At 42.8% G+C, this 22,839-nt stretch overlaps 1 protein-coding gene across 1 annotated transcript in view; it reads left to right on the forward strand.

The window, feature by feature from the left end:
* The window catches only part of LOC144497611 (uncharacterized), a 45,018-nt gene that overhangs the window by 16,854 nt on the left and 5,325 nt on the right, over nt 1–22,839 (forward strand). The window contains exons 6-11 of the mRNA XM_078219052.1: nt 504–1,061; nt 8,971–9,362; nt 12,434–12,523; nt 18,587–18,820; nt 20,453–20,475; nt 20,569–20,684. Of these exons, the coding sequence (XP_078075178.1) occupies nt 504–1,061; nt 8,971–9,362; nt 12,434–12,523; nt 18,587–18,820; nt 20,453–20,475; nt 20,569–20,684 (1,413 nt within the window). The remainder of the gene's footprint in view (nt 1–503; nt 1,062–8,970; nt 9,363–12,433; nt 12,524–18,586; nt 18,821–20,452; nt 20,476–20,568; nt 20,685–22,839) is intronic.

Consider the following 22,839-nt stretch of genomic DNA (forward strand, 5'->3'; position numbering starts at 1 on the left):
GAGGAGGCTGCAATAGAACAGGCTTAAAAGAAAGTGATCAAGATAGAGGAGAACATTACAGTCTAAAGTTGTCCAATTCAATGCTGAGTTCAGAAGGCTGTAATATGTCTAATTGGAAGAAGAAGGCAGGAATTCTCCAACCTTGCTCGCAGCTGGGATTTTCCAGTCCTGTCGTAGTGAATGGAAATTTGGCTGAATGCCAAATCCTCCATCGTGTGAGACCGGAGAAATCCAGTCAAGTGTTGTTTCTCCAGTTTGATGACTAGTTCTCAGTAACGTTTTGAAGTTGTTCATTATATTTTCGCTGTAAAGTGTGACCACCAGGAAAAACATTCCCCTCTGCTCCTGACAGTGGTTTCCCCTTTCCCCTGTGCGCTGTTTAAACTCTTCCCCGGGGGATGAATTTCTAATTCTGGATCATTGCTGATTTTCCCAATCACTAACCGGCTGTGAAAGTTACAGTGAGAGTGACTAACATTTTATCAGTGTCCATCTGTTCCCAGCTCCAGTCACCTTCGACCCTAATACAGCCAATCTTTACCTTCGCCTGTCTGAGGACCTGAGCACCGTGAGAAATATTGGGAAATGGGAGCAGCTCCCGAATAATCCGGAGAGATTTGATCGCTGTCCCTGTGTCTTGGGACTGGAGGGATTTACATCAGGAAAACATTCCTGGGAGGTGGATGTGGGGAACATGACTCAGTGGAATGTTGGTGTGGCCAAGGAGTCCATCAGTAGGAAGGGTCAAATCTACCTGAGTCCAAGCAATGGATACTGGGCAATGGCACTAAGAGATGAAAATCAGTACTTGGCTTGCGACGAACCTTGGAAGAATTTAGATTTGAGTGTGAAGCTGAGACAGATTCAAGTCTGTCTGGATTATGAGGGAGGGAAGGTGTCCTTTTATAACTCGGATAACAAGGCCCATATCTACACTTTCACTGGTACATTCACTGAGAAACTCTATCCTTTCTTCAGCCCATGTTTTAATATTGAGGGTAAAAATCCAGACCCACTGAAAATCTGTCCCCTGACAGTCACAATCCTGGAGGATAAGGATTGAATTCATTTATCCAAATTAAACAGCTTCTTAAACCAGGTAAAATATTCCCAAACTTGGCACCACCGGCCTCTCACAAGCAGCAGGAAGCTTTTACTTCATTCCTGCTCTGCTGAGTGACAGTAATGCAGGAATCTTGGAAAGTTACAACTTTTCAAGTAATATTAACAATCACTGATAAATTTCTGGATTGTCTGGGAAATCCCAGTAACACCAACAATCACTGATAAATACCCACAGAGGCCGGAATTCTCCAGTCTTGCAAGTCCTGCTACGACTGCCAGTGAAAACGGAGAATTTGGCACTCAACCAAATCTCCATCCACTTCATTGGGATTGGAAATCCCAGACATGGACGAGGTCAGACAATTCCGGCCAGAGTCTGGGAAAATCCCAATAACATCAATAATCACAGATACCTACAATGTCTGGTGTGATGATACTGTGCCTTTAAAAAATATATTTGGGGTCATGTTTCTTGCGTAGGATTTGTTTTAGCAGTTTGTTTTATTATTGGTGCTGTTTTGTCTGTATCCGGCAGCCCATGTTGTTACTGCAGCAGCATAATTGATCTCAATTGCTAAAATGTTTGTTTTAATCTGGACTAATGCAGGGTTGTTAGTGTTTAGTGTTTTCCCCTGCGTTTTTTCAGATCGGGGCTTGATTCGGGTTTTGACAGGAAAGGTCATATGACTGGGCGGGGCTAGGCTCACAGAGAGAAACCCAGTTCAGGTGCTGTGTGGGAGCTGTACAGAGAAGTAACTGTTTCTCTCTCTGAAGTCTGGAGACTAGGATCTGCTAGAAACTAGATCTCTTTCTCAGAGGTTCTGGTGTTTGGGGATATACCCTTCCCTGGAAACTGCTGTATGGGAGTCAGAAGGCAGGTATATGTTTGTATCTGTCCAGAGGGGTTAAAAGGCTGGAAATCTAGCATCCACTTCAGCTTATCTTTTATTGCTGGTAATTGGTTCTGAAGAAGGATGTATGTCTATAGGGATATTGCTAAAATTGGAACTATAGAGATGGTAAGCTGTTAAGAATATACTTTGTCATGTTTAAATATTTTAATTGGTAAAAGTTGTGTTCATTCTTTTCTTATATTTTAACTGTATTCTTAAATAAAGTTTGTTTTAATAAAACCTATCTCGTGGGTCAACAGAATTACACCTAGAGCGAAACATCTTAAATTTTTAAAACATCTTAAAACATCTTAAACATCTAAACACTACTTGCACTTGATACCAAAATCAAATAAAGTTGGGGTCTAGGCTAACTTCACAGTACACTTTGGAGTTTCTGATCTGGTCCAAAACACGAGGAAAATCCCAATAGAACATAGAACAGTACAGCACAGAACAGGTTCTTCGGCCCACGATGTTGTGCCGAGCTTTATCTGAAACCAAGATCAAGCTATCCCACTCCCTATCATCCTGGTGTGCTCCATGTGCCTATCCAATAACCGCTTAAATGTTCCTAAAGTGTCTGACTCCACTATCACTGCAGGCAGTCCATTCCACACCCCAACCACTCTCTGCGTAAAGAACCTACCTCTGATATCCTTCCTATATCTCCCACCATGAACCCTATAGTTATGCCCCCTTGTAATAGCTCCATCCACCCGAGGAAATAGTCTTTGAATGTTCACTCTATCTATCCCCTTCATCATTTTATAAACCTCTATTAAGTCTCCCCTCAGCCTCCTCCGCTGCAGAGAGAACAGCCCTAGCTCCCTCAACTTTTCCTCATAAGACCTACCCTCCAAACCAGGCAGCATCCTTGTAAATCTCCTCTGCACTCTTTCCAGCGCTTCCACATCCTTCTTATAGTGAGGTGACCAGAACTGCACACAATATTCCAAATGTGGTCTCACCAAGGTCCTGTACAGTTGCAGCATAACCCCACGGCTCTTAAACTCCAACCCCCTGTTAAGAAAAGCTAACACACTATAGGCCTTCTTCACAGCTCTAACCACTTGAGTGGCAACCTTTAGAGATCTGTGGATATAGACCCCAAGATCTCTCTGTTCCTCCACAGTCTTCAGAACCCTACCTTTGACCCTGTAATCCACATTTAAATTAGTCCTACCAAAATGAATCACCTCACATTTATCAGGGTTAAACTCCATTTGCCATTTTTCAGCCCAGTTCTGCATCCTATCTATGTCTCTTTGCAGCCTACAACAGCCCTCCACCTCATCCACTACTCCACCAATCTTGGTGTCGTCAGCAAATTTACTGATCCACCCTTCAGCCCCCTCCTCTAAGTCATTAATAAAAATCACAAAGAGCAGAGGACCAAGCACTGATCCCTGTGGCACTCCGCTAGCAAACTGCCTCCAATCCGAAAATGTTCCATCCACCACCACCCTCTGTCTTCGATCAGACAGCCAGTTACCTATCCAATCGGCCAACTTTCCCTCTATCCCACACCTCCTCACTTTCATCATAAGCCGACCATGGAGGACCTTATCAAACGCCTTACTAAAATCCATGTATATGGCATCAACTGCCCTACCTTCATCAACACACTTAGTTACCTCCTCAAAAAATTCAATCAAATTCAATAGCACTGATAATCACTGAAAAATACCCACAGAGTCTGAATCCATCTCAGGTACCCCCATTGTTCCTAACCACAATGTTTGCAAAGTTTCTAATCCTGATTGAGAACTGTGGTTTCAAAAAGCCGGGCTGGCTGGCATGAATCATGGATGCATTCATTCGCATCCATCAGGTAGGATTCTTCCTCCGGTTTTCCCGCTGGCATGGGCACTTAGACCCGATTCAGGAGAATCGCGCCCACTATTGCCTTAAGAACAATTAAGCTTTAAGTCATCTGGAAGATGTTGGAAACTGTTCAGTTGATTGATGGTGTATCAGGCCTGTTCCATTTTCATGTGGTTCTGAATGTAGTTCTCACATGTATTCATGATCACTATTTTTGTCCTTATGGCTGGGTTTATTGCTCATCCTAATTGCCCTTGAACCTAGCTTGCCAGGCCATTTTTAAAAAATTGCTGGGATCTGGAGTCACACATAGGCTAGACCAGGTAAGTATAACAGATCTCCTTCTCTGAAGGACATTAGTGAGCCTGATGGCTTTTGAACGGCAATGGTTTCATTGTCATAAACTGTAGATTTTTATTGATTCGAATTTCACAATTTGCCATGGTGGGATTTGAACTTGGGGCTCCAGAACATTACTGTGGATTTCTGAATTACTAGTCCAGTGACACTACCACTGCCCCACAGCCTTTCCATGTGAGGGTCCTGCAGTTTCAGTGACTGTGATACAAGGTTAATACAACACAGGTTCAATACTTGACACAATCTAATCACAGATGTACTTGTTGGTCATTGAAAGCATCTTTCTGTTACAACCTGTGTCATTCTTGTAATAAAAACAGAAAATTATGGAAATACTCAGCAGGTACAGCAGCATCCGTGCAGAGAGAAAAATAGTCAACATTTCAAGTCCAGTATGACTCTCCTTCGAAACCGAATGGTGGGAGAAAGTTAATGGGTTTATGCTGTTCAAAAAAGGAGCAAATATAAATGGTTTTGGCCAAACGTAATCAATTAGAACATAGAACATAGAACAGTACAGCACAGAACAGGCCCTTCGGCCCACGATGTTGTGCCGACCTTCATCTGAAACCAAGATCAAGCTATCCCACTCCCTACCATCCTGGTGTGCTCCATGTGCCTATCCAATAACCGCTTAAATGTTCCTATTAATGAGAAATTTCTACCACATCTCTAAGGAATATGAAATTTGGAAAGATCATTGAGAAGAAATTAAATGTTAGTTAATACTTTATTTTAAAGCATTTACTTCAATACACAAATTCTGCAGTATGATAAAAGTAGACAGTATCTGTTTGCTTGTACAAATTTATCTTGTCCTTTTTTGAAAACTCCAAGACGGCCTAAAATGCAGAAAAATAATTTGTTTACAACCCATATTTCTTAGACATGAACTTAAGACCTGAGATTACTTAACAGTAGCTGACTCAAATTCACTCCCTCGCACAAAGGAAGTCTCCTTTCACATACAAATACAGCAACAGTTGATGTGCTCCATAAATGTGATCCTTGTGGTTAACTCAGCAAGCCTCTACCGTTTAGAAGGACGAGGGAAGCAGATTAATTGAGAACAGCACCACCACCTGCAAGTTCCCCTCCAAGCCACAAACCATTCCCATTTGGAACTATCTTGTCGTTCCTTCACAGTTGCTGGGTCGAAACCCTGGAATTCCTTCCCTAACATCGGTTCAAGGAGACAGCTCACCATCAACTTTTCAAGGGAAATTAGGGATGGGCAATAATGCTGGCCTAACCAGCGCATGAAACACACCATGAAAGAACATTAAAAAATCCTGTCTGACAGCAGTGCTGAGTAACTGTACCAGTCTTATAGGTTTTTAAATTCTTTAAACAAGGACCCCTCTGGCAGATATCCCCCTTCTGCCTTGGATTTATGTCCTTGCCTCCCTTTTGCTCTGCCATTAGCGAGTTCATCACCCTCATATATTTCAGAATGGCCTGAAGTCTCATGGCATTAGGTCAAACTTGGTCAAGGAAACTGCCTGCTGATTACCACTTACTGCCCTCTCTTAGCTAATGAATTAGTACACCTCCATGTTGAACACCACTTGGAGGAAGCACTGAAGGTGGCAAGAGCGCAGAATGTACTCTGGGTGGGTGGTTTGTTGCACTACTATTAAGCTGCTGGCCAAGTCCTAAAAGACACATCTGATAAACTGGCTCTGTGACAGGTGGTGAGGAAACTAACAAGAGGGAACAATCTTCTCAGCAATCTATCTATTGCAGATGCCTCTGTCCAGGACTATATTGGTAGGAGTGACCACCATACAGACCTTGTGGAGCAAAATCCCATCTTTACATTCAGAATGTCCTCCATTATGTTCTTTGGCACCACCATCGGGCTAAAAGGGACAGACTTTGAACAGATCTAGCAACTCAAATCTGGACATCTTTGAGGCATCGTGGTCCATCGATAGCAGCAGAATTGTTTCCTACCACAATGTGTATCCTCATGGCCTGGCATATCCCCATCTATCATCACCATGAAGCCAGGGGATCAATACTGGTTCAATGAAGAGTGTAGGAAGGTATGCCAGGAGCACAGTGGCACAGTGAAGCAGTGGTTTGCACTGCTGCCTCACAGCACTAGGGACCCAGGTTCGATTCTAAGCCTCGGGTGACTGCCTGTGTGGAGTTTGCATGTTCCGCCCGTGTCTGCGTGGGTTTCCTGCGGATGCTCCAAATTTCCTCCCACACTCCGAAGATGTGAGGGTTAGGTTGATTGGCCACGCCAAATTGCTCCTTAGTGTCAGGGGAATTTGCAGGGTAAATATATGGGGTTATGGGGATAGGGCCCTAAGTGGGATTGTGGTCAGTGCAGACTCGATGGGTCAAATAGCCTTCTTCAGCATTGTAGGGATTTTATGATTCTGTGATTCTAGCATCACCACCTAAAAATTAAGAGTCAACCTGGTGCGGCCATAACACAAGACTACTTGCTTGCCAAACAGTGAAAGCAGCAACTAATAGACAGAGCTAAGTGATGCCACAACCAATGGATCAGAACAAAGCTCTGTAGTCCTGGCACATCCAGTCGTGAATAGTACTGGACAATTAAACAACTGGAGAAAGAGCCTTCAAAAATCAGTGCATCTATATAAAAATCAAGTTATTTGTAACAATCTGCAATGCTGTTTCAGTACAGCTACAACACTGGCATCTACCAGGTAATCTGGAAAACTGCCCAGGCATGCCCGGTACACCAAAAGCAGAAAATTCCAACCCAGCCAATTACTGCCCTATCAGTCTATTCTCGATCATATCAAAGAGATGGAAGGGGTCATTGACAGTGCCATCAGCAGCACTTACTCAGCAATAATCTACTCACTGATGTTCAGTTTGGGTTGCACCAGGGTCACACAGCTCCTGACCTCATTACAGCCTTAGTCCAAACTTCGGAGAAAAAGCTGAACACAAGAGTTGAAATGAAAGTGACTGCCCTTGACATCAAGGCAACATTTGATAGAACATGGTATCCAGAAGCCCTATCAAAACTGGAATGAGTGGAAATCAGGGGGAAAACTCTTCACTGCTTGAAGTCATACCTGGCACAAAGGAAGACGGTTGCGATGGTTGGAGGTCACATCTCAGTTCCAGGACATCACTGCAGGAATTCTTCAGGGTAGTGTCCTCGCCCCAATCATCTTCAGCTGCTTCATCAATAATCTTTCCTTCATCGTAAGGTCAGAAGTGGGGATGTTCGCTGATAATTGCAGAATGTTCAACATCATCTGTGACTCCTCAAATACTGAAGCAACCCAAATCCAAATGCAACAAGACCAGGACAAAATTGGCAGTAGGGACGCTACGGTCGGGGTTTCCAGTTTCCCAAGGGTTAGTAAATAGTCGCACTTCCTGCTGTGGGAGAGGAATCCTGCTCTTGAGAGCTGGCAACTAATGACAGACCAACAGCTTAGTGGTACAGGCAACAGCACTGGGAGCGCCGGTATTCTCCAGAGACAGGTAAGTGGAACAGGGTGGGGTTTGGGGCCATAGGACTTAGTGACAGATGGGAGAATTCCACTCCATTATTCAGCTACAGGAGAGGGGAACATAGTGCAGGTGTAAGGGGGGAGGAGGTACACAATATTCAAACTTTAGTCAAGTATAGAAAACCTTCAAAAACAAACACAATTACACCAGCAACTAGGAGAAATAGTCCAGCAATGAACCTATAAATGCTTCATGATCCCTTTAAATGAAACTGGGGATCTGGGAGATCCTTCACGCCATTTAACACCATGTCCAGGTGTGTGAGGTTAAGACAGGCTGGAATTTGAAAATGGCAGCACTGGTTTCAAATCAGAGTCCTGTCACCATCTGACTGCTCCACACACTGCCAGAGATCGTTAGCCCAGTGTCTGTGTTACCCACGGGAACTGTGCACTCATGTCCCATTTTTGAGTTTTATGCAGATGTTTCGCTTTATCTATAGTAAAAGGAATCTACTGTCATTTTGACACTGCAACAATTTGCACTCTCTCCTGCTCTGATCAAAAGTCTGTGAGAACAGTTTAAATTAATTCTGTCCAGATTAGCTGTTCTGTCTTTGTTCTCCATTAGAATAATGTAAAACATAATTACATTTTTACAGGGACAGAGGCAGAGGGCAGAATTCTCTGGCCTCCCCATGGCGTTTCTTACAGTAAGCTGACGGTGGGAACTTCTGGTCCCTCCGCTGTCAATGGGAATTCCCAGTGACTCCACCCCACCATGGGGGTGCATCATTGGCGGGATCTCCGTGAACAGTCAGGAAGTTGGGCAGCACGGTGGCACAGTGGTTAGCACTGCTGCTTCACAGCTCCAGGGACCTGGGTTCAATTCCCGGCTTGGGTCGCTGTCTGTGTGGAGTTTGCACATTCTCCTCGTGTCTGCGTGGGTTTCCTCCAGGTGCTCTGGTTTCCTCCCACAGTCTAAAGATGTGTGGGTTAGGTTGATTGGCCGTGCTAAAATTTCCCCTTAGTGTCCTGAGGGATTAGCGGGTAAATATGTAGGGATATGGGGGTGGGGCCTGGGTGGGATCGTGGTTGGTGCAGACTCGATGGGCCAAATGGCCTCTTTCTGCACTGTGGGGTTTCTATGATTTCTATGATTCATGAAGTTCTGGCCAGAATCTGGCATGTCAGGGTGGTAAATTCCCTACAAGATTAATGAAGCGATCTTGTTCATCCACAATATATTTATATTACTCATTTGACCTGCCCTTAATTTTCTGGGCTGTGGTTTATAATGTTGCAGCTGGAATCAGGAACAAGAATTATTTAAATGTATACTAATCACCAACTTACTTGGCCCACAGTATGAGGTGATCAGTCCTTCGAGATGGAAGCTGATCTTCCCTGCGCTGTTTGCCATGATCTGTATGAAAATCCTGTCCTAATCGACTGTGATCACGCATTCTGTCAATCCAGTCTAACCAAATGCTGGGAGAAAGCTGTCACTGCCTCCTGTCCTGTCTGTAGCCAGGAGACCTCCTCCAGGGACCTGAGACCGATCCGCACTCTCTCCAACAACATGGAGACATTTGTAAAGCGTGATAAAGGTGATGAAATTCAACAGAAATGCAGCCACCATAAGGAGAAGCTGAAATTATTTTGTAAAACTGACAATCAACCCATCTGTGCCATTTGTCACTCTTCAAAGAATCATCTAAATCACAAGGTGGTGTCGGCGGAAGAAGCTGCTGAAGAGTTTAAGGTGAGCAGATGCTGTGTAAAATAAAATACAGACACAGATAATGGGATCCCGAACAGGGAACATTAATACATTTGGTTTGAGCACCTCCCAAATACTTAAAGTACTTTGATGTAATTACTCAGTCTCGAGATGAACTGCCATTTGTCTTGCTGCTTCAGAAACCAGGGCTGGGAATCTCCAGCCTCGTTCACGGCTGGGATTCTCCAGTCCTGCTGCAGTGAATAGAGATTTGGCTGAGCACCAAATGTACAACATCGGAGAATTCAGGCCCAGGGACAGAAAGTGAACTTAGATTTTCAGAAGGCATTTGATAAGATGCCACATCAAAGGGTATTGTGGAAAATAAAAGCTCCTGGTCTAGGAGTTGACATATTGGCACAGATAGAAGATTGGCTGGCTAACAGGAAACAAAAGATTGGCATAAATATGTCATTTTCTGATTGGCAAGAGTGCTGTGCCACAGGGATCAGTACTAGGGCCTCAACTTTTTACAACTTATATAAATGATTTGGATGAAGGTACTGGAGGTATGGAGCTGAATGAGTGCAGCTCCAACAAATTTGCTGATGACACAAATAGGTTTTGATAAGGAGGCTACATAAAAGCATAGGTAGGTTTGGTGAGTGGGCAAAATCTGGCAAATGGAATGCAATGTGGGAAAATGTGAAATTGTCCATTTTAACAGGAAAAATGAAAAAGAAGCAGATTGGCTAAATGGTGAAAGCAAAGTAATTGATAAAGAATATTATCGTTTATTGAAAGGGGAAGTGAATACGAAAGTAAGGAGGCTATCTTTCAGTTATACAGGGCATTGGTGAGACCACATTTGGAGTATTGTGTGAATTATTGGTCTCCTTATTTAAAGAAAGATGTAAATGCGTTAGAAGTTCAGAGAAGGTTAACTGGACTAATACCAGGAATGGGCAGGTTATCTTTTAAGTTTGTATGCACTGGAATTTAAAAGAGTAAGATGCGCCTTGATTGAAACCTTTAAGATTCTGAGGGGTCCTCTTGTGGGAGAACCTAGAACAAGGGACCACTGTTTAAAAATGGAGGATTGGCTATTTAAGACAGAGATGAGGAATAGTATTTTCTCTTCGTGTGTTGTGAGTCATTGGAATTCTCTTCCCTGAAGGGCGGTGGAGTCTCTGAATATTTGAAGGCAGAGGTAGATAGATTCTTGATAACCATGGGATTGTGAAAGCATATTGTGGGTAGGCAGGAATGTGGAGTTGAGGTTAAATATGATCAGCCAGATCTTACTGAATGAGTGCAGTTCCAACAACACTCAGGAAGCTCAACGCCATCCACCCGCTTGATTGGCATCTCTCTCACAAATTTTCATTCCCTCCACCGCCGGCACACAGTGACAGCCGTGTGTACCATCCACAAGCTGCATTGCAGGAACTCAACAAGACTTCTTCAACAGCACCTTCCAAACCTGTGACCTCTCCCATCTAGACAGACAAGGGTGGCAGACACATGGGAACATTACATGAGCTGCAGTAATTATAGATGGCAGCTCACCGCCACATTCTCAAGAACAATTAGGGATGTTTAGCCAGTGATGCGCACATCCTGTGAATGAATTTTTTAAAAAGGTGTGAGATTCCACAAGTGCGAGGGTTGAGTTTTGTCCTATGATTACTGCTGGACGTTTGCACAACTGCAGCCAATTTGCAAATAATGTGGCCTGTTACAGATATGATTTTAGACCAGCAAAGTCCATTTTTAAATAAGTAGAGAGTAAGGTTGAATTTAGATAGTTTACGATCTCTTTCATGTCTTATGGACAAGACACCAGTGAAAGGGATAAAGTTGATAGCTAGAAAATGGAGTTTATAGTCGGGTCTGAAGACAATGGATTTAATCTTCCCAAAATTTAATTGGAGGAAATTTCTGCTCATCCAGTACTAGATATTGGATAAGCAGTTTTGTAATTTAACAGTGGAGGAGTCAAATAAGAACATAAGAAATAGGAGCAGGAGTAGGCCATCTAGCCCCTCGAGCCTGCCCCGCCATTCAATAAGATCATGGCTGATCTGACGTGGTTGTTGTCAGCTTGTGTTGTATTTGATCAGCCCTTTGAATGCTAAGCAAATCCTCTTTTACAGTATATCATCAAATCAATAATCATCAGGTTGGAAAATAAATCCGCAAACATCAGAGAAATTGATACAATCTTTAATTTCTTTTTCAATTCATTCTGTGGCAGAGAAAATGAGGAGATCATCCTCAGTGGGAAGTGATGATCTGTGGAATGTGTTCCCTATTTATGTTCCAGATATGAAGTGTTTAAAGGCAACATGAACTTCTTAACTTTTATAAAAGCCTCTTGAACAGCACAAAGCAATCAGGTAAAATAACAAGGAGCAGGAAACTGAAGCAAATCAATTCCTCTGGATACCTTCTTTAAGATGTGGAGATGCCGGCGTTGGAGTGGGGTAAACACAGTAAGACTTTTAACAACACCAGGTTAAAGTCCAACAGGTTTATTTGGCAGCAAATGCCATTAGCTTTCGGAGCGCTGCTCCTTCATCAGATGGAGTGGAAATCTGCTCTTAAACAGGGCACAGAGACACAAAATCAAGTTACAGAATACTGATTAGAATGCGAATCTCTACAACCAACCAGGTCTTAAAGATACAGACAATGTGAGTGGAAGGAGCCACTGTCCTGTCTGGAGACAATACACATCTCTTCAACCTGTGCTTAATGCTCCCTCCACTCACATGAAAAGCTTTGATAGCATGTTGCTTTTTTTCAGCAATACTTAATTAATCGTAGAGTTAATTTCTGAATGTTATTTTTAATTTGATTAAAACAATAAAAATCAAAACCTCAGTTTTAGCTTCACATCTCAGGCAACATACTAATTTCAATGGAGTTGAATTTAGGGCTGCCTAAATCCGATCCCAAAAAACAGACAGACATCAAGCTGCTGAATATGAAGAAAATGGGGTTCCATATTAGTCTAAGACCTCTCAGAACTTCAATTTTAATTGAAAATTATTTAGTTTTGAGATGTTTATTTATGAAAATTATATAGATTAATTGATATTTTTGTTCAGGAGGGACTGCGAACCTTCTTGAAACCAGTACAGAAGGAAGAATGGAGCACTGTAAAAAGTGATTATGAGAAAGCATTAGCCCACATTCAGGTACCTCTGATGTTATTTTGCTCTACATTCTGTACACACTTGCTCAATTGTACTGTGCAGAATTCTGGTCTCTCTATTAGAAGTATAAAAAGGCAGTGGAGAGTCAAAAGTAATGACAAAGATAATACAGAACGAGGAGCTTAAACTATTTGAAAAGATTGAACAGGCTGTGGCTCTTTTCTCTGGAAAAGAGAAGGTTGAAGGGTGACCTGATAGGGGTCATTAAAATTAAGGAAGAGTTTAAGGAGGATTTAATAATCCAGACAAGGGTTTCCCAAACTTTTCAAGCTGCAGAAGCCCTAGTGACCTCCCAAGAGCATCAGGGAACCCCAAGCATTCTCATAATGTCGGAGCCTATTTTGTTTGCCACGAAATGGGTGCAAACAAAGAATTGAAATGTAAACAAGACTTTTCTAGATTTATCTATGCATATATTCATCTGGTAATCATTTTTAAAAATTATTTTTAAAAAAATAATTTGAAAAAAAAACCCTTCGTCATTTTTAATAGGAGGAATGATGCTGGAAAGCTGATCCTAATGTTGGACACACACATCTCTCTCTCCCTCACCCACAGGTCTCTCTCCCTCTCTCACATTCACACACACACTCACACCTCTCATATTCACACACACGCACGTCTCTCATATTCGCACACACACTCACACCTCTCTCATATTCACACACACACATCTCCCTCTCACATTCACACACACTCACATCTCCCTCTCATATTCACACACACACTCACATCTCTCTCTCACATTCACACACACTCACATCTCTCTCTCATATTCACACACACACTCACATCTCTCTCTCTCATTCACACACTCACATCTCTCTCTCTCTCATTCACACACACACTCACATCTCTCTCTCACACATTCACACACACACTCACATCTCTCACATTCACACACACTCACATTCACACACAAACTCACATCTCTCTCTCTGACATTCACACTCAGGCTCACATCTCTCTCTCTCACACATTCACACACACGCTCACACCTCTCTCTCTCACATTCACACACTCACATCTCTCTCTGTCTCATTCACACACACTCACGTCTCTCTCTCTCATTCACACACACTCACATCTCGCTCTCTCATTCACACACACACACCTCTCTCTCTCTCTCAAATTCACACACACAATCTCTCTCTCTCACATTCACACACACTCACCTCTCTCTCTCTCAAATTCACACACACTCACCTCTCTCTCACATTCACACACGCACTCACATCTCTCTCTCTTTCACACACACACACCTCTCTCTCTCTCTCAAATTCACACACACAATCTCTCTCTCTCACATTCACACACACTCACCTCTCTCTCTCTCAAATTCACACACACTCACCTCTCTCTCACATTCACACACACACTCACATCTCTCTCTCTCATTCACACACAGGCTCACGTCTCTCTCTCACACATTCACACACACACTCACATCTCTCACTCACATGCACATATTTCTCTGACGTCCATTACACACACTTAGCCTCACTTACTCAGACACACAAACACAGTCACATACTCAGACACACAAACACAGTCACATACTCAGACACACAAACACAGTTACATGTTCACACACTCACATACCTCTCTCCGAGGCCCAAACCAACGCCCCCATTCCTTTCCCGAGATCAGAATCACACTCCCGATTCCTTTTCCAAGGCCAAACCCCACTCCTTTCCCGAGGCTAGAAACCCCCCTTCACGAGGCCAGAACCGCTCCTCCTTTCCTGAAGTCAAAACCCCCCCTTTCTTGAGGCTAAAATCTCACCTCCCCTCCTTTTCCGCATCACTCTATTCCCAAGGCCCAAACTGCATTGCTCCATTCCTGAGGTCTGAACCACACCTTTCCTTTCCCAAGACCCAAACCTCACCAAGAGGTCTTGCTCTGACTGGCCCATTGGATTTCTCTGATTCTTTTTAAATTTTGCAGGTTTGAATCGGTTTTTACTGGTCACATGGCAGTTCCAGCTTCATGGATCTCCTGGAGACCCTTCAAGTACCCCTGAAAGTCTGCAGACTTCAGTTTAGTCCCGAGATATAGAGAAGAAGTTCCTGTTTTGCTTTAAATAGGAGGTAGCAACTAATAAGCCCATAGAGAAATCAGCAACTTTCTTCAGTTAGATCTTTCTCTTCTGAATGAATTAACATGTGGGAATAGAAACATAGAAATTAGGAGGAGGCCGTTCAACCATTTGGCCCTTTGAGCCTGCTCTGCCATTCATTATGTTCATCGCTGATCATCCAACTCAATAGCCTGATCCCGCCTTCCCCCCTCCCCCCATACCCTTTCATCCCCTTCACCCCCAGTGCTATACCTAACTGCTTCTTTAAAACATACAATCTTTAGGCCTCAACTACAAATCCCGCAGGCTGACCACTCTCTGGGTGAAGAAATTTCTCCTAATTTCTGTCCTAAACGGTCTACCCTGTATCCTCAGACTGTGACCCCCCCCCCCGGTTCTGGACACCCCACCATCGGGAACATCCTTTTCTGCATCTGTCTTGTCTAGATCTGTGATAATTCCACTCAAGGACAATGGAGGGAAGTTATGCGTGGAGACACAGGAAGTGGGTGAGATCCTTAATGAGTACTTTGTATCAGTATTCACCAAGGAGAAGGACATGACGAATGTTGAAGTCAGGGACAGGTGTGTGGTCTGATTAGTAAATTCACGGATGACATGAAGATTCATTGAGTAGCTGATAGTGCCAGGGATTGTCAGAGGATACAACAGGACATAGATAGATTGGAGACTTGGGCACAGAAATGGCACATAGAGTTTAATCCAGACAAATGCGAGATGGTGCATTTTGGAGGATCAAATTTAGGTGTGAATTATACAGCAAGTGGCAGAAACTTTTAGGAACATTTACATACAGAGAGATCTGGGCATGCAGGTCCACAGTTCCCTAAAAGCGTCAACACAGATGGCCAAGGTGATTAAGAAGGCAAATGGCATGCTTGCTTTCATCGGCCAGGACATTGAGTATAAGAGTTGAGAAATCAGGTTTCAGCTATATCGAACCTTAGTTAGGCTGCATTTGGAGTATTGTGTGCATCTGATTTCTCTAATTCTTTTTAGATTTAGTACGTTTGAACCTGCTTTTACTGGTCATATGGCAGCTCCATCTGCCATATGATGTGGAAGCATTGGAGAGCGTGCAAAGAAGGTTCACCAGGATGTTGCCTGGTCTTGAGGGTGTTGACTATGAGGAGAGGCTGAATAAACTAGAATTGTTTTCACGGGAAAGGTGGAGGCTAAGGGGATACCTGATAAAGGTCTATAAAATTACAAGAGGCATAGACAGGATGGATAGTCAGAAGCTTTTTCCAAGGGTGGAAGTGTCAATTACAAGAGGGCATAGCTTCAAGGTGAGAGGAGGAATGTTTAAGGGAGATGTGCAGGGGAAGCTTTTCACGCAGAGAGTGGTGGGTGCCTGGAACACGCTGCCGGAGGAGGTGGTGGAAGCAAGCGCATTAGCAACTTTTAAGAGGCATCTGGATGGGTACACGAATAGGGAGAGAATAGGGGGATACGGATCGAGTAAGGGCATCATAATCGGCAGGGACGTGGAGGGCCGAACGGCCTGTGCTGTTCTTCTCTTTGTTCTTCTGAATTCAAAGTGAATATAATCCTAACCAACTCAATCTCTCCCCATACGTCAGTCCCGCGATCCCAGGAATCAGTCCGGTATGCCGTCTCTGCACTCACTCAAGAGCAAGAACATCCTTTTTGAGATAAGGAGACCAAAACTGCGCACAATATTCCGGGTGTGGCCTCACCAATGCCCTGTATAATTGCAGCAAAACATTCCTAGTCCTGCCCTTGAATCCTCTCGCTATGAAGGCCAACATACCATTTGCTTTTTTTACTGCCTGCTCACCTGCACGCTTACCTTCAGCAACTGGCCACCCAAGTCTTGTTGCACATTCCCCTCGCCTAATTTATGGCCATTCCAATAGTAGTCCACCTTCCTGTTTTTGCTACCAAAGTGGATAACTTCACATTTATCCAAATTATACTGCATCTGCCTTCATTTGCCTACTCACTCAACTTGTCCAAATCACACTGAAGGATCTTTGCATCCTCCTCATAGCTCACCCTCTCACCTAGTTTTGTATCATTTGCAAATTTGGAGACATTGCATTTAGTTCCCTCATCTAAATCATGAACATATATAGTGAATAGCTGGGGTCCCAGCACTGATCCCTGTGGTACCCCACTAGTCACTGCCTGTCATTTGGAAAAACACCCAGTTTTCTATCCATCTCAATACACTACCCCAGCCCCATGCACTTTAATTTTACAAGCTAATCTCTTATGTGGGGCTTTGTTGAAAGCCATCTGAAAGTCAAATAAACCACATCCACTGGCTCCCCCTCATCAACTCTACTGGTTACATCCTTGAAGAATTCCAGTAAATTTGTCACACATGATTTCCCTTTCATAAATCCATGCTGACGCTGCCACTGTTTTCTAAGTGTTTTGCTATACAATCCTTGATAATGGTGTCCAAAATTTTCCTCACTATCGATATCAGGCTTTCTCTATAGAATCTTGGAAGATGACCACCAATGAATCCACTATTTCTCAGGCCACTTTCTTAAGTACTCTGCAAGGTAGATTATCAGGCCCTGGGGATCTATCTTCAATCCCATCAGTTTCCTCAACATCATTCCTCAACTAATACTGATATCCTTCAGTTCCTCCTTCTCTCTAAACCCAGTGTCTCCAACATTTCTGGTATCTTATTTGTGCCCTCCTTTGTGAAAATAGAACCAAGGAATATATTCAGTTGGTCAGCCATTTCTTCGTTCACCATTATAAATTTCTCTGTTTTTGACTGTACATTTGTCTTCAACAATATGTTTCTCCTCACATACCAAAAGGAACTCTTACAGTCAGATTTTAAATTCTCTGCAAGTTTACTATCGTATTTTCCCCTTTTTAATCAGTCCCTTGGTCCTCCTTTGCTGAATTCTAAACTATCCCCAATCCTCAGGTCTGCCATTTTTCTTGGCCAATTTGTATGCCTCTCCCTTGGATCTAATACTATCTTTTTTCTCTTATCAGCCATGGTTTGGCCACCTTTTCATTTTTACTTTTACATCAGACAGGAGTAAACAATTGTTGCAGTTCACCACGCACTCCTTGAATGTTTGCCACTGCCTATCCACCGTCAACCCTTTAAATAAGGTTTCCCAATCTAACGTGCCAACTTGTGCCTCATATAGTCATAGTTTCCTTTATTAAGATTCATGACCCTAATCTCAGAATCAACTACTTCACTCTGCATCTTAATGAAAATTTTTATCGTGTTACGATCACATATCCCCAAAGGGTCTCACACAACTAGATTGCCAATTATTCCTTTCTCATTATACAATACCCAGTCTAGAATGGCCTGCCCTCAAGCTAGTTCCTCAACATTTTGTCAGAAAATCATCCCATATACACTCCAGGAATTCCTCCTCTACGGTTGTGTGACTAATTTGATTTGCCCAATCTATATGTAGATTAAAATCACCCATAATTACAGATGTTTCTTTATCACATACATCTCTAACTTCCTCTTAAATGTCATTTCCAACATCACTACTACAGTTTAGGGGTTTATATACAACGCCTCTTAATGTTTTTTGCGCCTTGGTGTTTTTTAGCTTTACTCAAAGGTTCCTTCCTCAATATGGTGTTAATTTCCTCTTTAACCAGCAAAACAACTACACCACCTTTACCCTTTTGTCTGTCCTTCCCAAATATTGACTAACCCTGGATGTTCAGTCCCCATCCCTGGCCAGGTTGAGAAGATAATCTATCATCCATTATAACTAAACTATTAACTAGATCACACTTATGTGGATAATAATTTTCTCTGTATCAAAGATGTCAAATACATATTTCAAAATATATGGATTGGAATTAACTGGTTTGGGAATGTTTTTCTCTATAATACTGTTATGAACAGAACTGCTCAAACTTTAAAAAATTCTTATCTGATTTTTCAATCTCACTGATATTTTCCAAAGAACCAAAGTGTAAAGACAGAGAAACAGATTAAAGCTGAATTTGAAAAACTTCACCAGTTTCTCTGTGAGGAAGAGAGGATTGTGTTGGAAGATCTGAAACTGGAGAAAGAGAAAAAGAGTCAGGAGATGAAGGAGAGGATTGAGAAGATAACGGAGGAAATCTCATCGCTTTCAGTCACTGTTCAGGATATTGAACAAGAGCTGAGTGAACAGGACAACATCAAGTTTTTTACGGTAACTCTTTCTTTATTTTTCTCTCCTTCACCGTCTTGAAGAATGAGCAGGTTGTGTCATCAAAATCTAGAATATAAAACTCACTGACCAAAAATAACCCCAATCACCTGTGACATTTGGATTTCTCTGTCTCACACCCAAGATCACTAACGGCTGTCTTTAACATGGAAATGACTAAATCTGGAGCTTCTTTACTGTAATATTATAGAGGGATAGTTTCATCAAATTAAACAATGAAGAAAATCAGCGAGCACGTCTCATCCTGCTCTAGGGAGCGGATTCTAGACCATAAATTATCTTGGAAGCCTCTGGGGCAAAGAGCGAGGCTTGCTGGCCCTTCACCTCCTGGAGATCCTCCATTGACTGCAGCCAAAGCAGATTCTGCATGCTTTTCTGGAGTCACGACATTTCCCCCCCCACCTCTCTCTCTCGCCTTTCCAGCCAGACAGTACCATGTTTACAATGCCTGGTTCCCCCCTAGCTAGAATTGTAATAATTTACAAAATTTATATAATTGACTCAGTTTGTTTAATAGTGTATGCATCAAATCCCAGCATTCAGCAGCTGTCCTAGGCTGTGATTGTCATGACCCAACTCATTAATGAAGAGGTGGATTCAACCTTTCACTGAAAATGTGCGATTGGTATCTATTGTCGGTTCACACAATGCTTCAAATCATTGGGTAATGCCCTGGAGGCAAAAACCAGTAAAATGGGAAAATAAGAATCCCGGTCCGAACTGTTTTTTTCATTTTGAGGGGTAATCCAAACTCCGGGAAAATCTGAAACCCGGTACTGTCTGTCTCGAGCATGCTGGATTTGGGATATTGGATCTGTATAGATTCACAGAGACATCAAGGACACATGTGAGATTTCACTTCCACCCCTCAGTCAGGAGTCCTGATCATACAGCCGGTAGCCCTCTAGTCCCAACAGCACGAGAAGCTGCAGTGGACAGGACTGGACTGCACACAGTGTAAGTCCCGGGAGTCCAGGACAGGTAAGATTTGGTCGTTTCAGAATGGCAGCAGAAGGTGAGGCCCAGACGGTGGGCAGAGGAGGGAAGGGGTGCTGGCGGAGAGAGTGCAGTGGGGAGGAGAAGATCCTCAGTGGTTTGATTTTATTTTAAAGACGGCACTTGCTGTTAAAGGGAACTATTGGTGCAGTCAACCTTCCCCCTCTTCCCATCTGAGGCCAGAGTAGGGATTCAGGTTGCCACTCTGCCCCTGTCCTCCTGGTGCCAGCCTGAAAATTGAGGGTGGGCAAAAAAAACAGCCATTAAGTGTCATCAGTTGGCCAGTTAAGGACCCCAGCTGGGGAAAGGGTGGGGAGTGTTGTGATCAATGCCACACCCATCCCACAGTAAAAGGAGGTGTACGAGGGGTTGGTGAGAGCTCAGTGGGAACGCCATCTGAAGAACTTTACAACCACTCCCAGCCTAGAAACCTGCTGGTCGGAAGGTAAAACTCTGCCCATTGTGGAGTAACTCTCAGTCCAGTGAGGACAGGAAGAGGCAGTCCCATAACTTTCCATATTTAAAATGTACTTTTCTGTGGAATCTAGTCTCTTACTTTACTTTTTGTGATAAAATGTTCTCCAAACACAAACAGTAATAATTGTTCTTGTTCCACAGAAATTTCCGGATATACAGAAAAGGTAAAATTTACACTCTTGATCTGATTTTTATTTCTAACATATTTCTCCCCCAGTCTGGAATGATCCAACACTGACCTTTATCTCCTGTTTCAGAATGAAGCAAACTCTCCCAGAGCCACAGAAGGTTTACCCTTTAATAAATGTGGGGAAGTACATTGGCTCACTGCAGTACAGAGTGTGGAAAAAGATGCTGATGGTGATTAATACAGGTGGGTGTGAGCTTCCTGACACCAGCTATTAAACAGCTCTCTCTATTATTAGTAGAAGGGACCGGTCTCTTTATAATAAATATATAATTGTATTTGTAACGGATTAGATTTTACTTCAGTCAGTTTTCTGTTAAAATACAGAATTGTCAGATCGTCTCGTCACAGTGACCAGCTCCACCTGCTGGACTCTCACAGTATTGGGAAGGGATATTGTTCATTCAACCTCTCGTTGTGGATCATTAATCCAGCGTTCTGTTTTTCTTTTCCCTTCTTCCACAAAACTAGAGCCGTCAACATAAATATCTCATCCCTCAGGGTGGATTCCTGCCCTGAATCCTCCCCCAGTTTCCCAAACACCCTGTACGGTACAAGTAGGGGCTTCTCCCGGATAGTTGAGGTGAGCTGTGAGTTTAGGGTCATCCATTCTGTTTAATGTTTTTCCCACTTAGTTAAAATGTCCATGTTATAATGTGGCAGGTGGTAAGTGCCAGACTGCCCAAGTTCCAAAGGTTCCAAAGTTGAGCAAGCTATTGCAGTGATTAGAAATTTGTATGTTATGAGAAGATATCTGAAATCAGGAAGAAGAATTTCAAAGCTCATGAAGTTTTTAAAAATTAAATTTAAATGTTTATTAAAAAAAAGAAAAACAATAAACTTAAAGATGTAGTATTATGTTGACACAGTTAACAGTACTAGTACAAACATATGCCAAAGATTTCTGTTTAATTAACTCAGTGCTTTTAGGCGACAGTCCATTTGAATCTGTAATATTTCCACGAATCCACTGCTTCTATCGGAGAAATCTTACACAGGCTTTTTTCTTTCTCTCATTTGATACTGAGAGCCAAAAGTTGTATCAAAATCTTGCAGACACAAAACCCTTCGAAGGTGGTGGCCGCTGAATTTCCCCAGGTCTCTTTCCAGCACGCACTGCTTCAGGATCTCCTAACCACACCCACCTATAGTCTTCAACCTCTTTTTAAATATATTTTCTCCTCTTTCAGCTGGAACTCTAATGTTCTCCACTCACTTAGAAATTCCCTTTCTCAGAATTTACAGTATTTCATGTTATGGTCACCTCATTTTGGGTAAAAGTAAACTTAACACTTTACTCCATCGATTTTCAATTTGTGTTAATTATATACGTTCCTTTTGAAATCCAATAGTTAACTTGACTAATCCTTCCGAAAGAGTAAATGCTGGGAAATCTCAGCAGGTCTGGCAGTATCTGTAAGGAGAGAAAAGAGCTGACATTTCGAGTCCAGGATCAGCTTTGACAAAGGGTCATCTGGACTCGAAACGTCAGCTCTTTTCTCTCCTTACAGATACTGCCGGACCTGCTGAGATTTTCCAGCATTTTCACTTTTGGTTTCAGATTCCAGCATCCGCAGCAATTTGCTTTTATTGACTAATCCTTCCTTCCTTATCTTCCTAGTCACTTCAAACTACTTGCCTTCACAACTAACCCTGCCCGTTTAATGTTCTGAACCCTGCAGTCCATTGCCTTCAGTTTATTTAAGTTATTCAATGCTCACACAGACAAACCTGTTTCATAGTTTGCCATAAGTGATATTAGGAAAATACTGAAAAATATAATGGCTGGAATTTTACCTCCCCACCCGCCGTGGGAATTGGAGTGGGCGAGGGGCGGACAATGGAAAGGTCTGTTGACCTCAGGCAGGATTTTACGGTTTCGGGACAAGCAAGGCCGTAAAATTCCACCTAATATTTTGTCACATCCATCTGGTTTTTCTAGCACTAGATCCTATTCCTTTTTGATTTTTCCTGTCTAAGAGTAGTTGGATTGGATTGGTATAGGTAAATAATTTAAGAGACTAAGGCCAGAACCTTCTGGTCCTGCTGCAGTGAACAGAGATTTGGCTAAGCTATTTAAGAAAAAGGCCAAGGCTAATACCCGATCATACCTTGCAGGTATACCCACTACCGGAAACAGGGACAATGTAACTAAACTGCATCTCTACAACAAAGGTTGCTCCCATAATGGTGGAGTTGCTAGTAAATGGTCACCCATTAAAAAGGGAGATGGACACGGGGGCTGCAGTCTCCGTTATCAGGAAGCAGACCTATGATCACCTCAGAACTGGTATTCAATTCCTGAGATTAGAAGACATGAAGGCGAGACGAGCCACCTATA

Source organism: Mustelus asterias, chromosome 8 (genome assembly GCF_964213995.1).
Source record: "Mustelus asterias chromosome 8, sMusAst1.hap1.1, whole genome shotgun sequence".
In the NCBI taxonomy this organism is placed as follows: domain Eukaryota; kingdom Metazoa; phylum Chordata; class Chondrichthyes; order Carcharhiniformes; family Triakidae; genus Mustelus; species Mustelus asterias.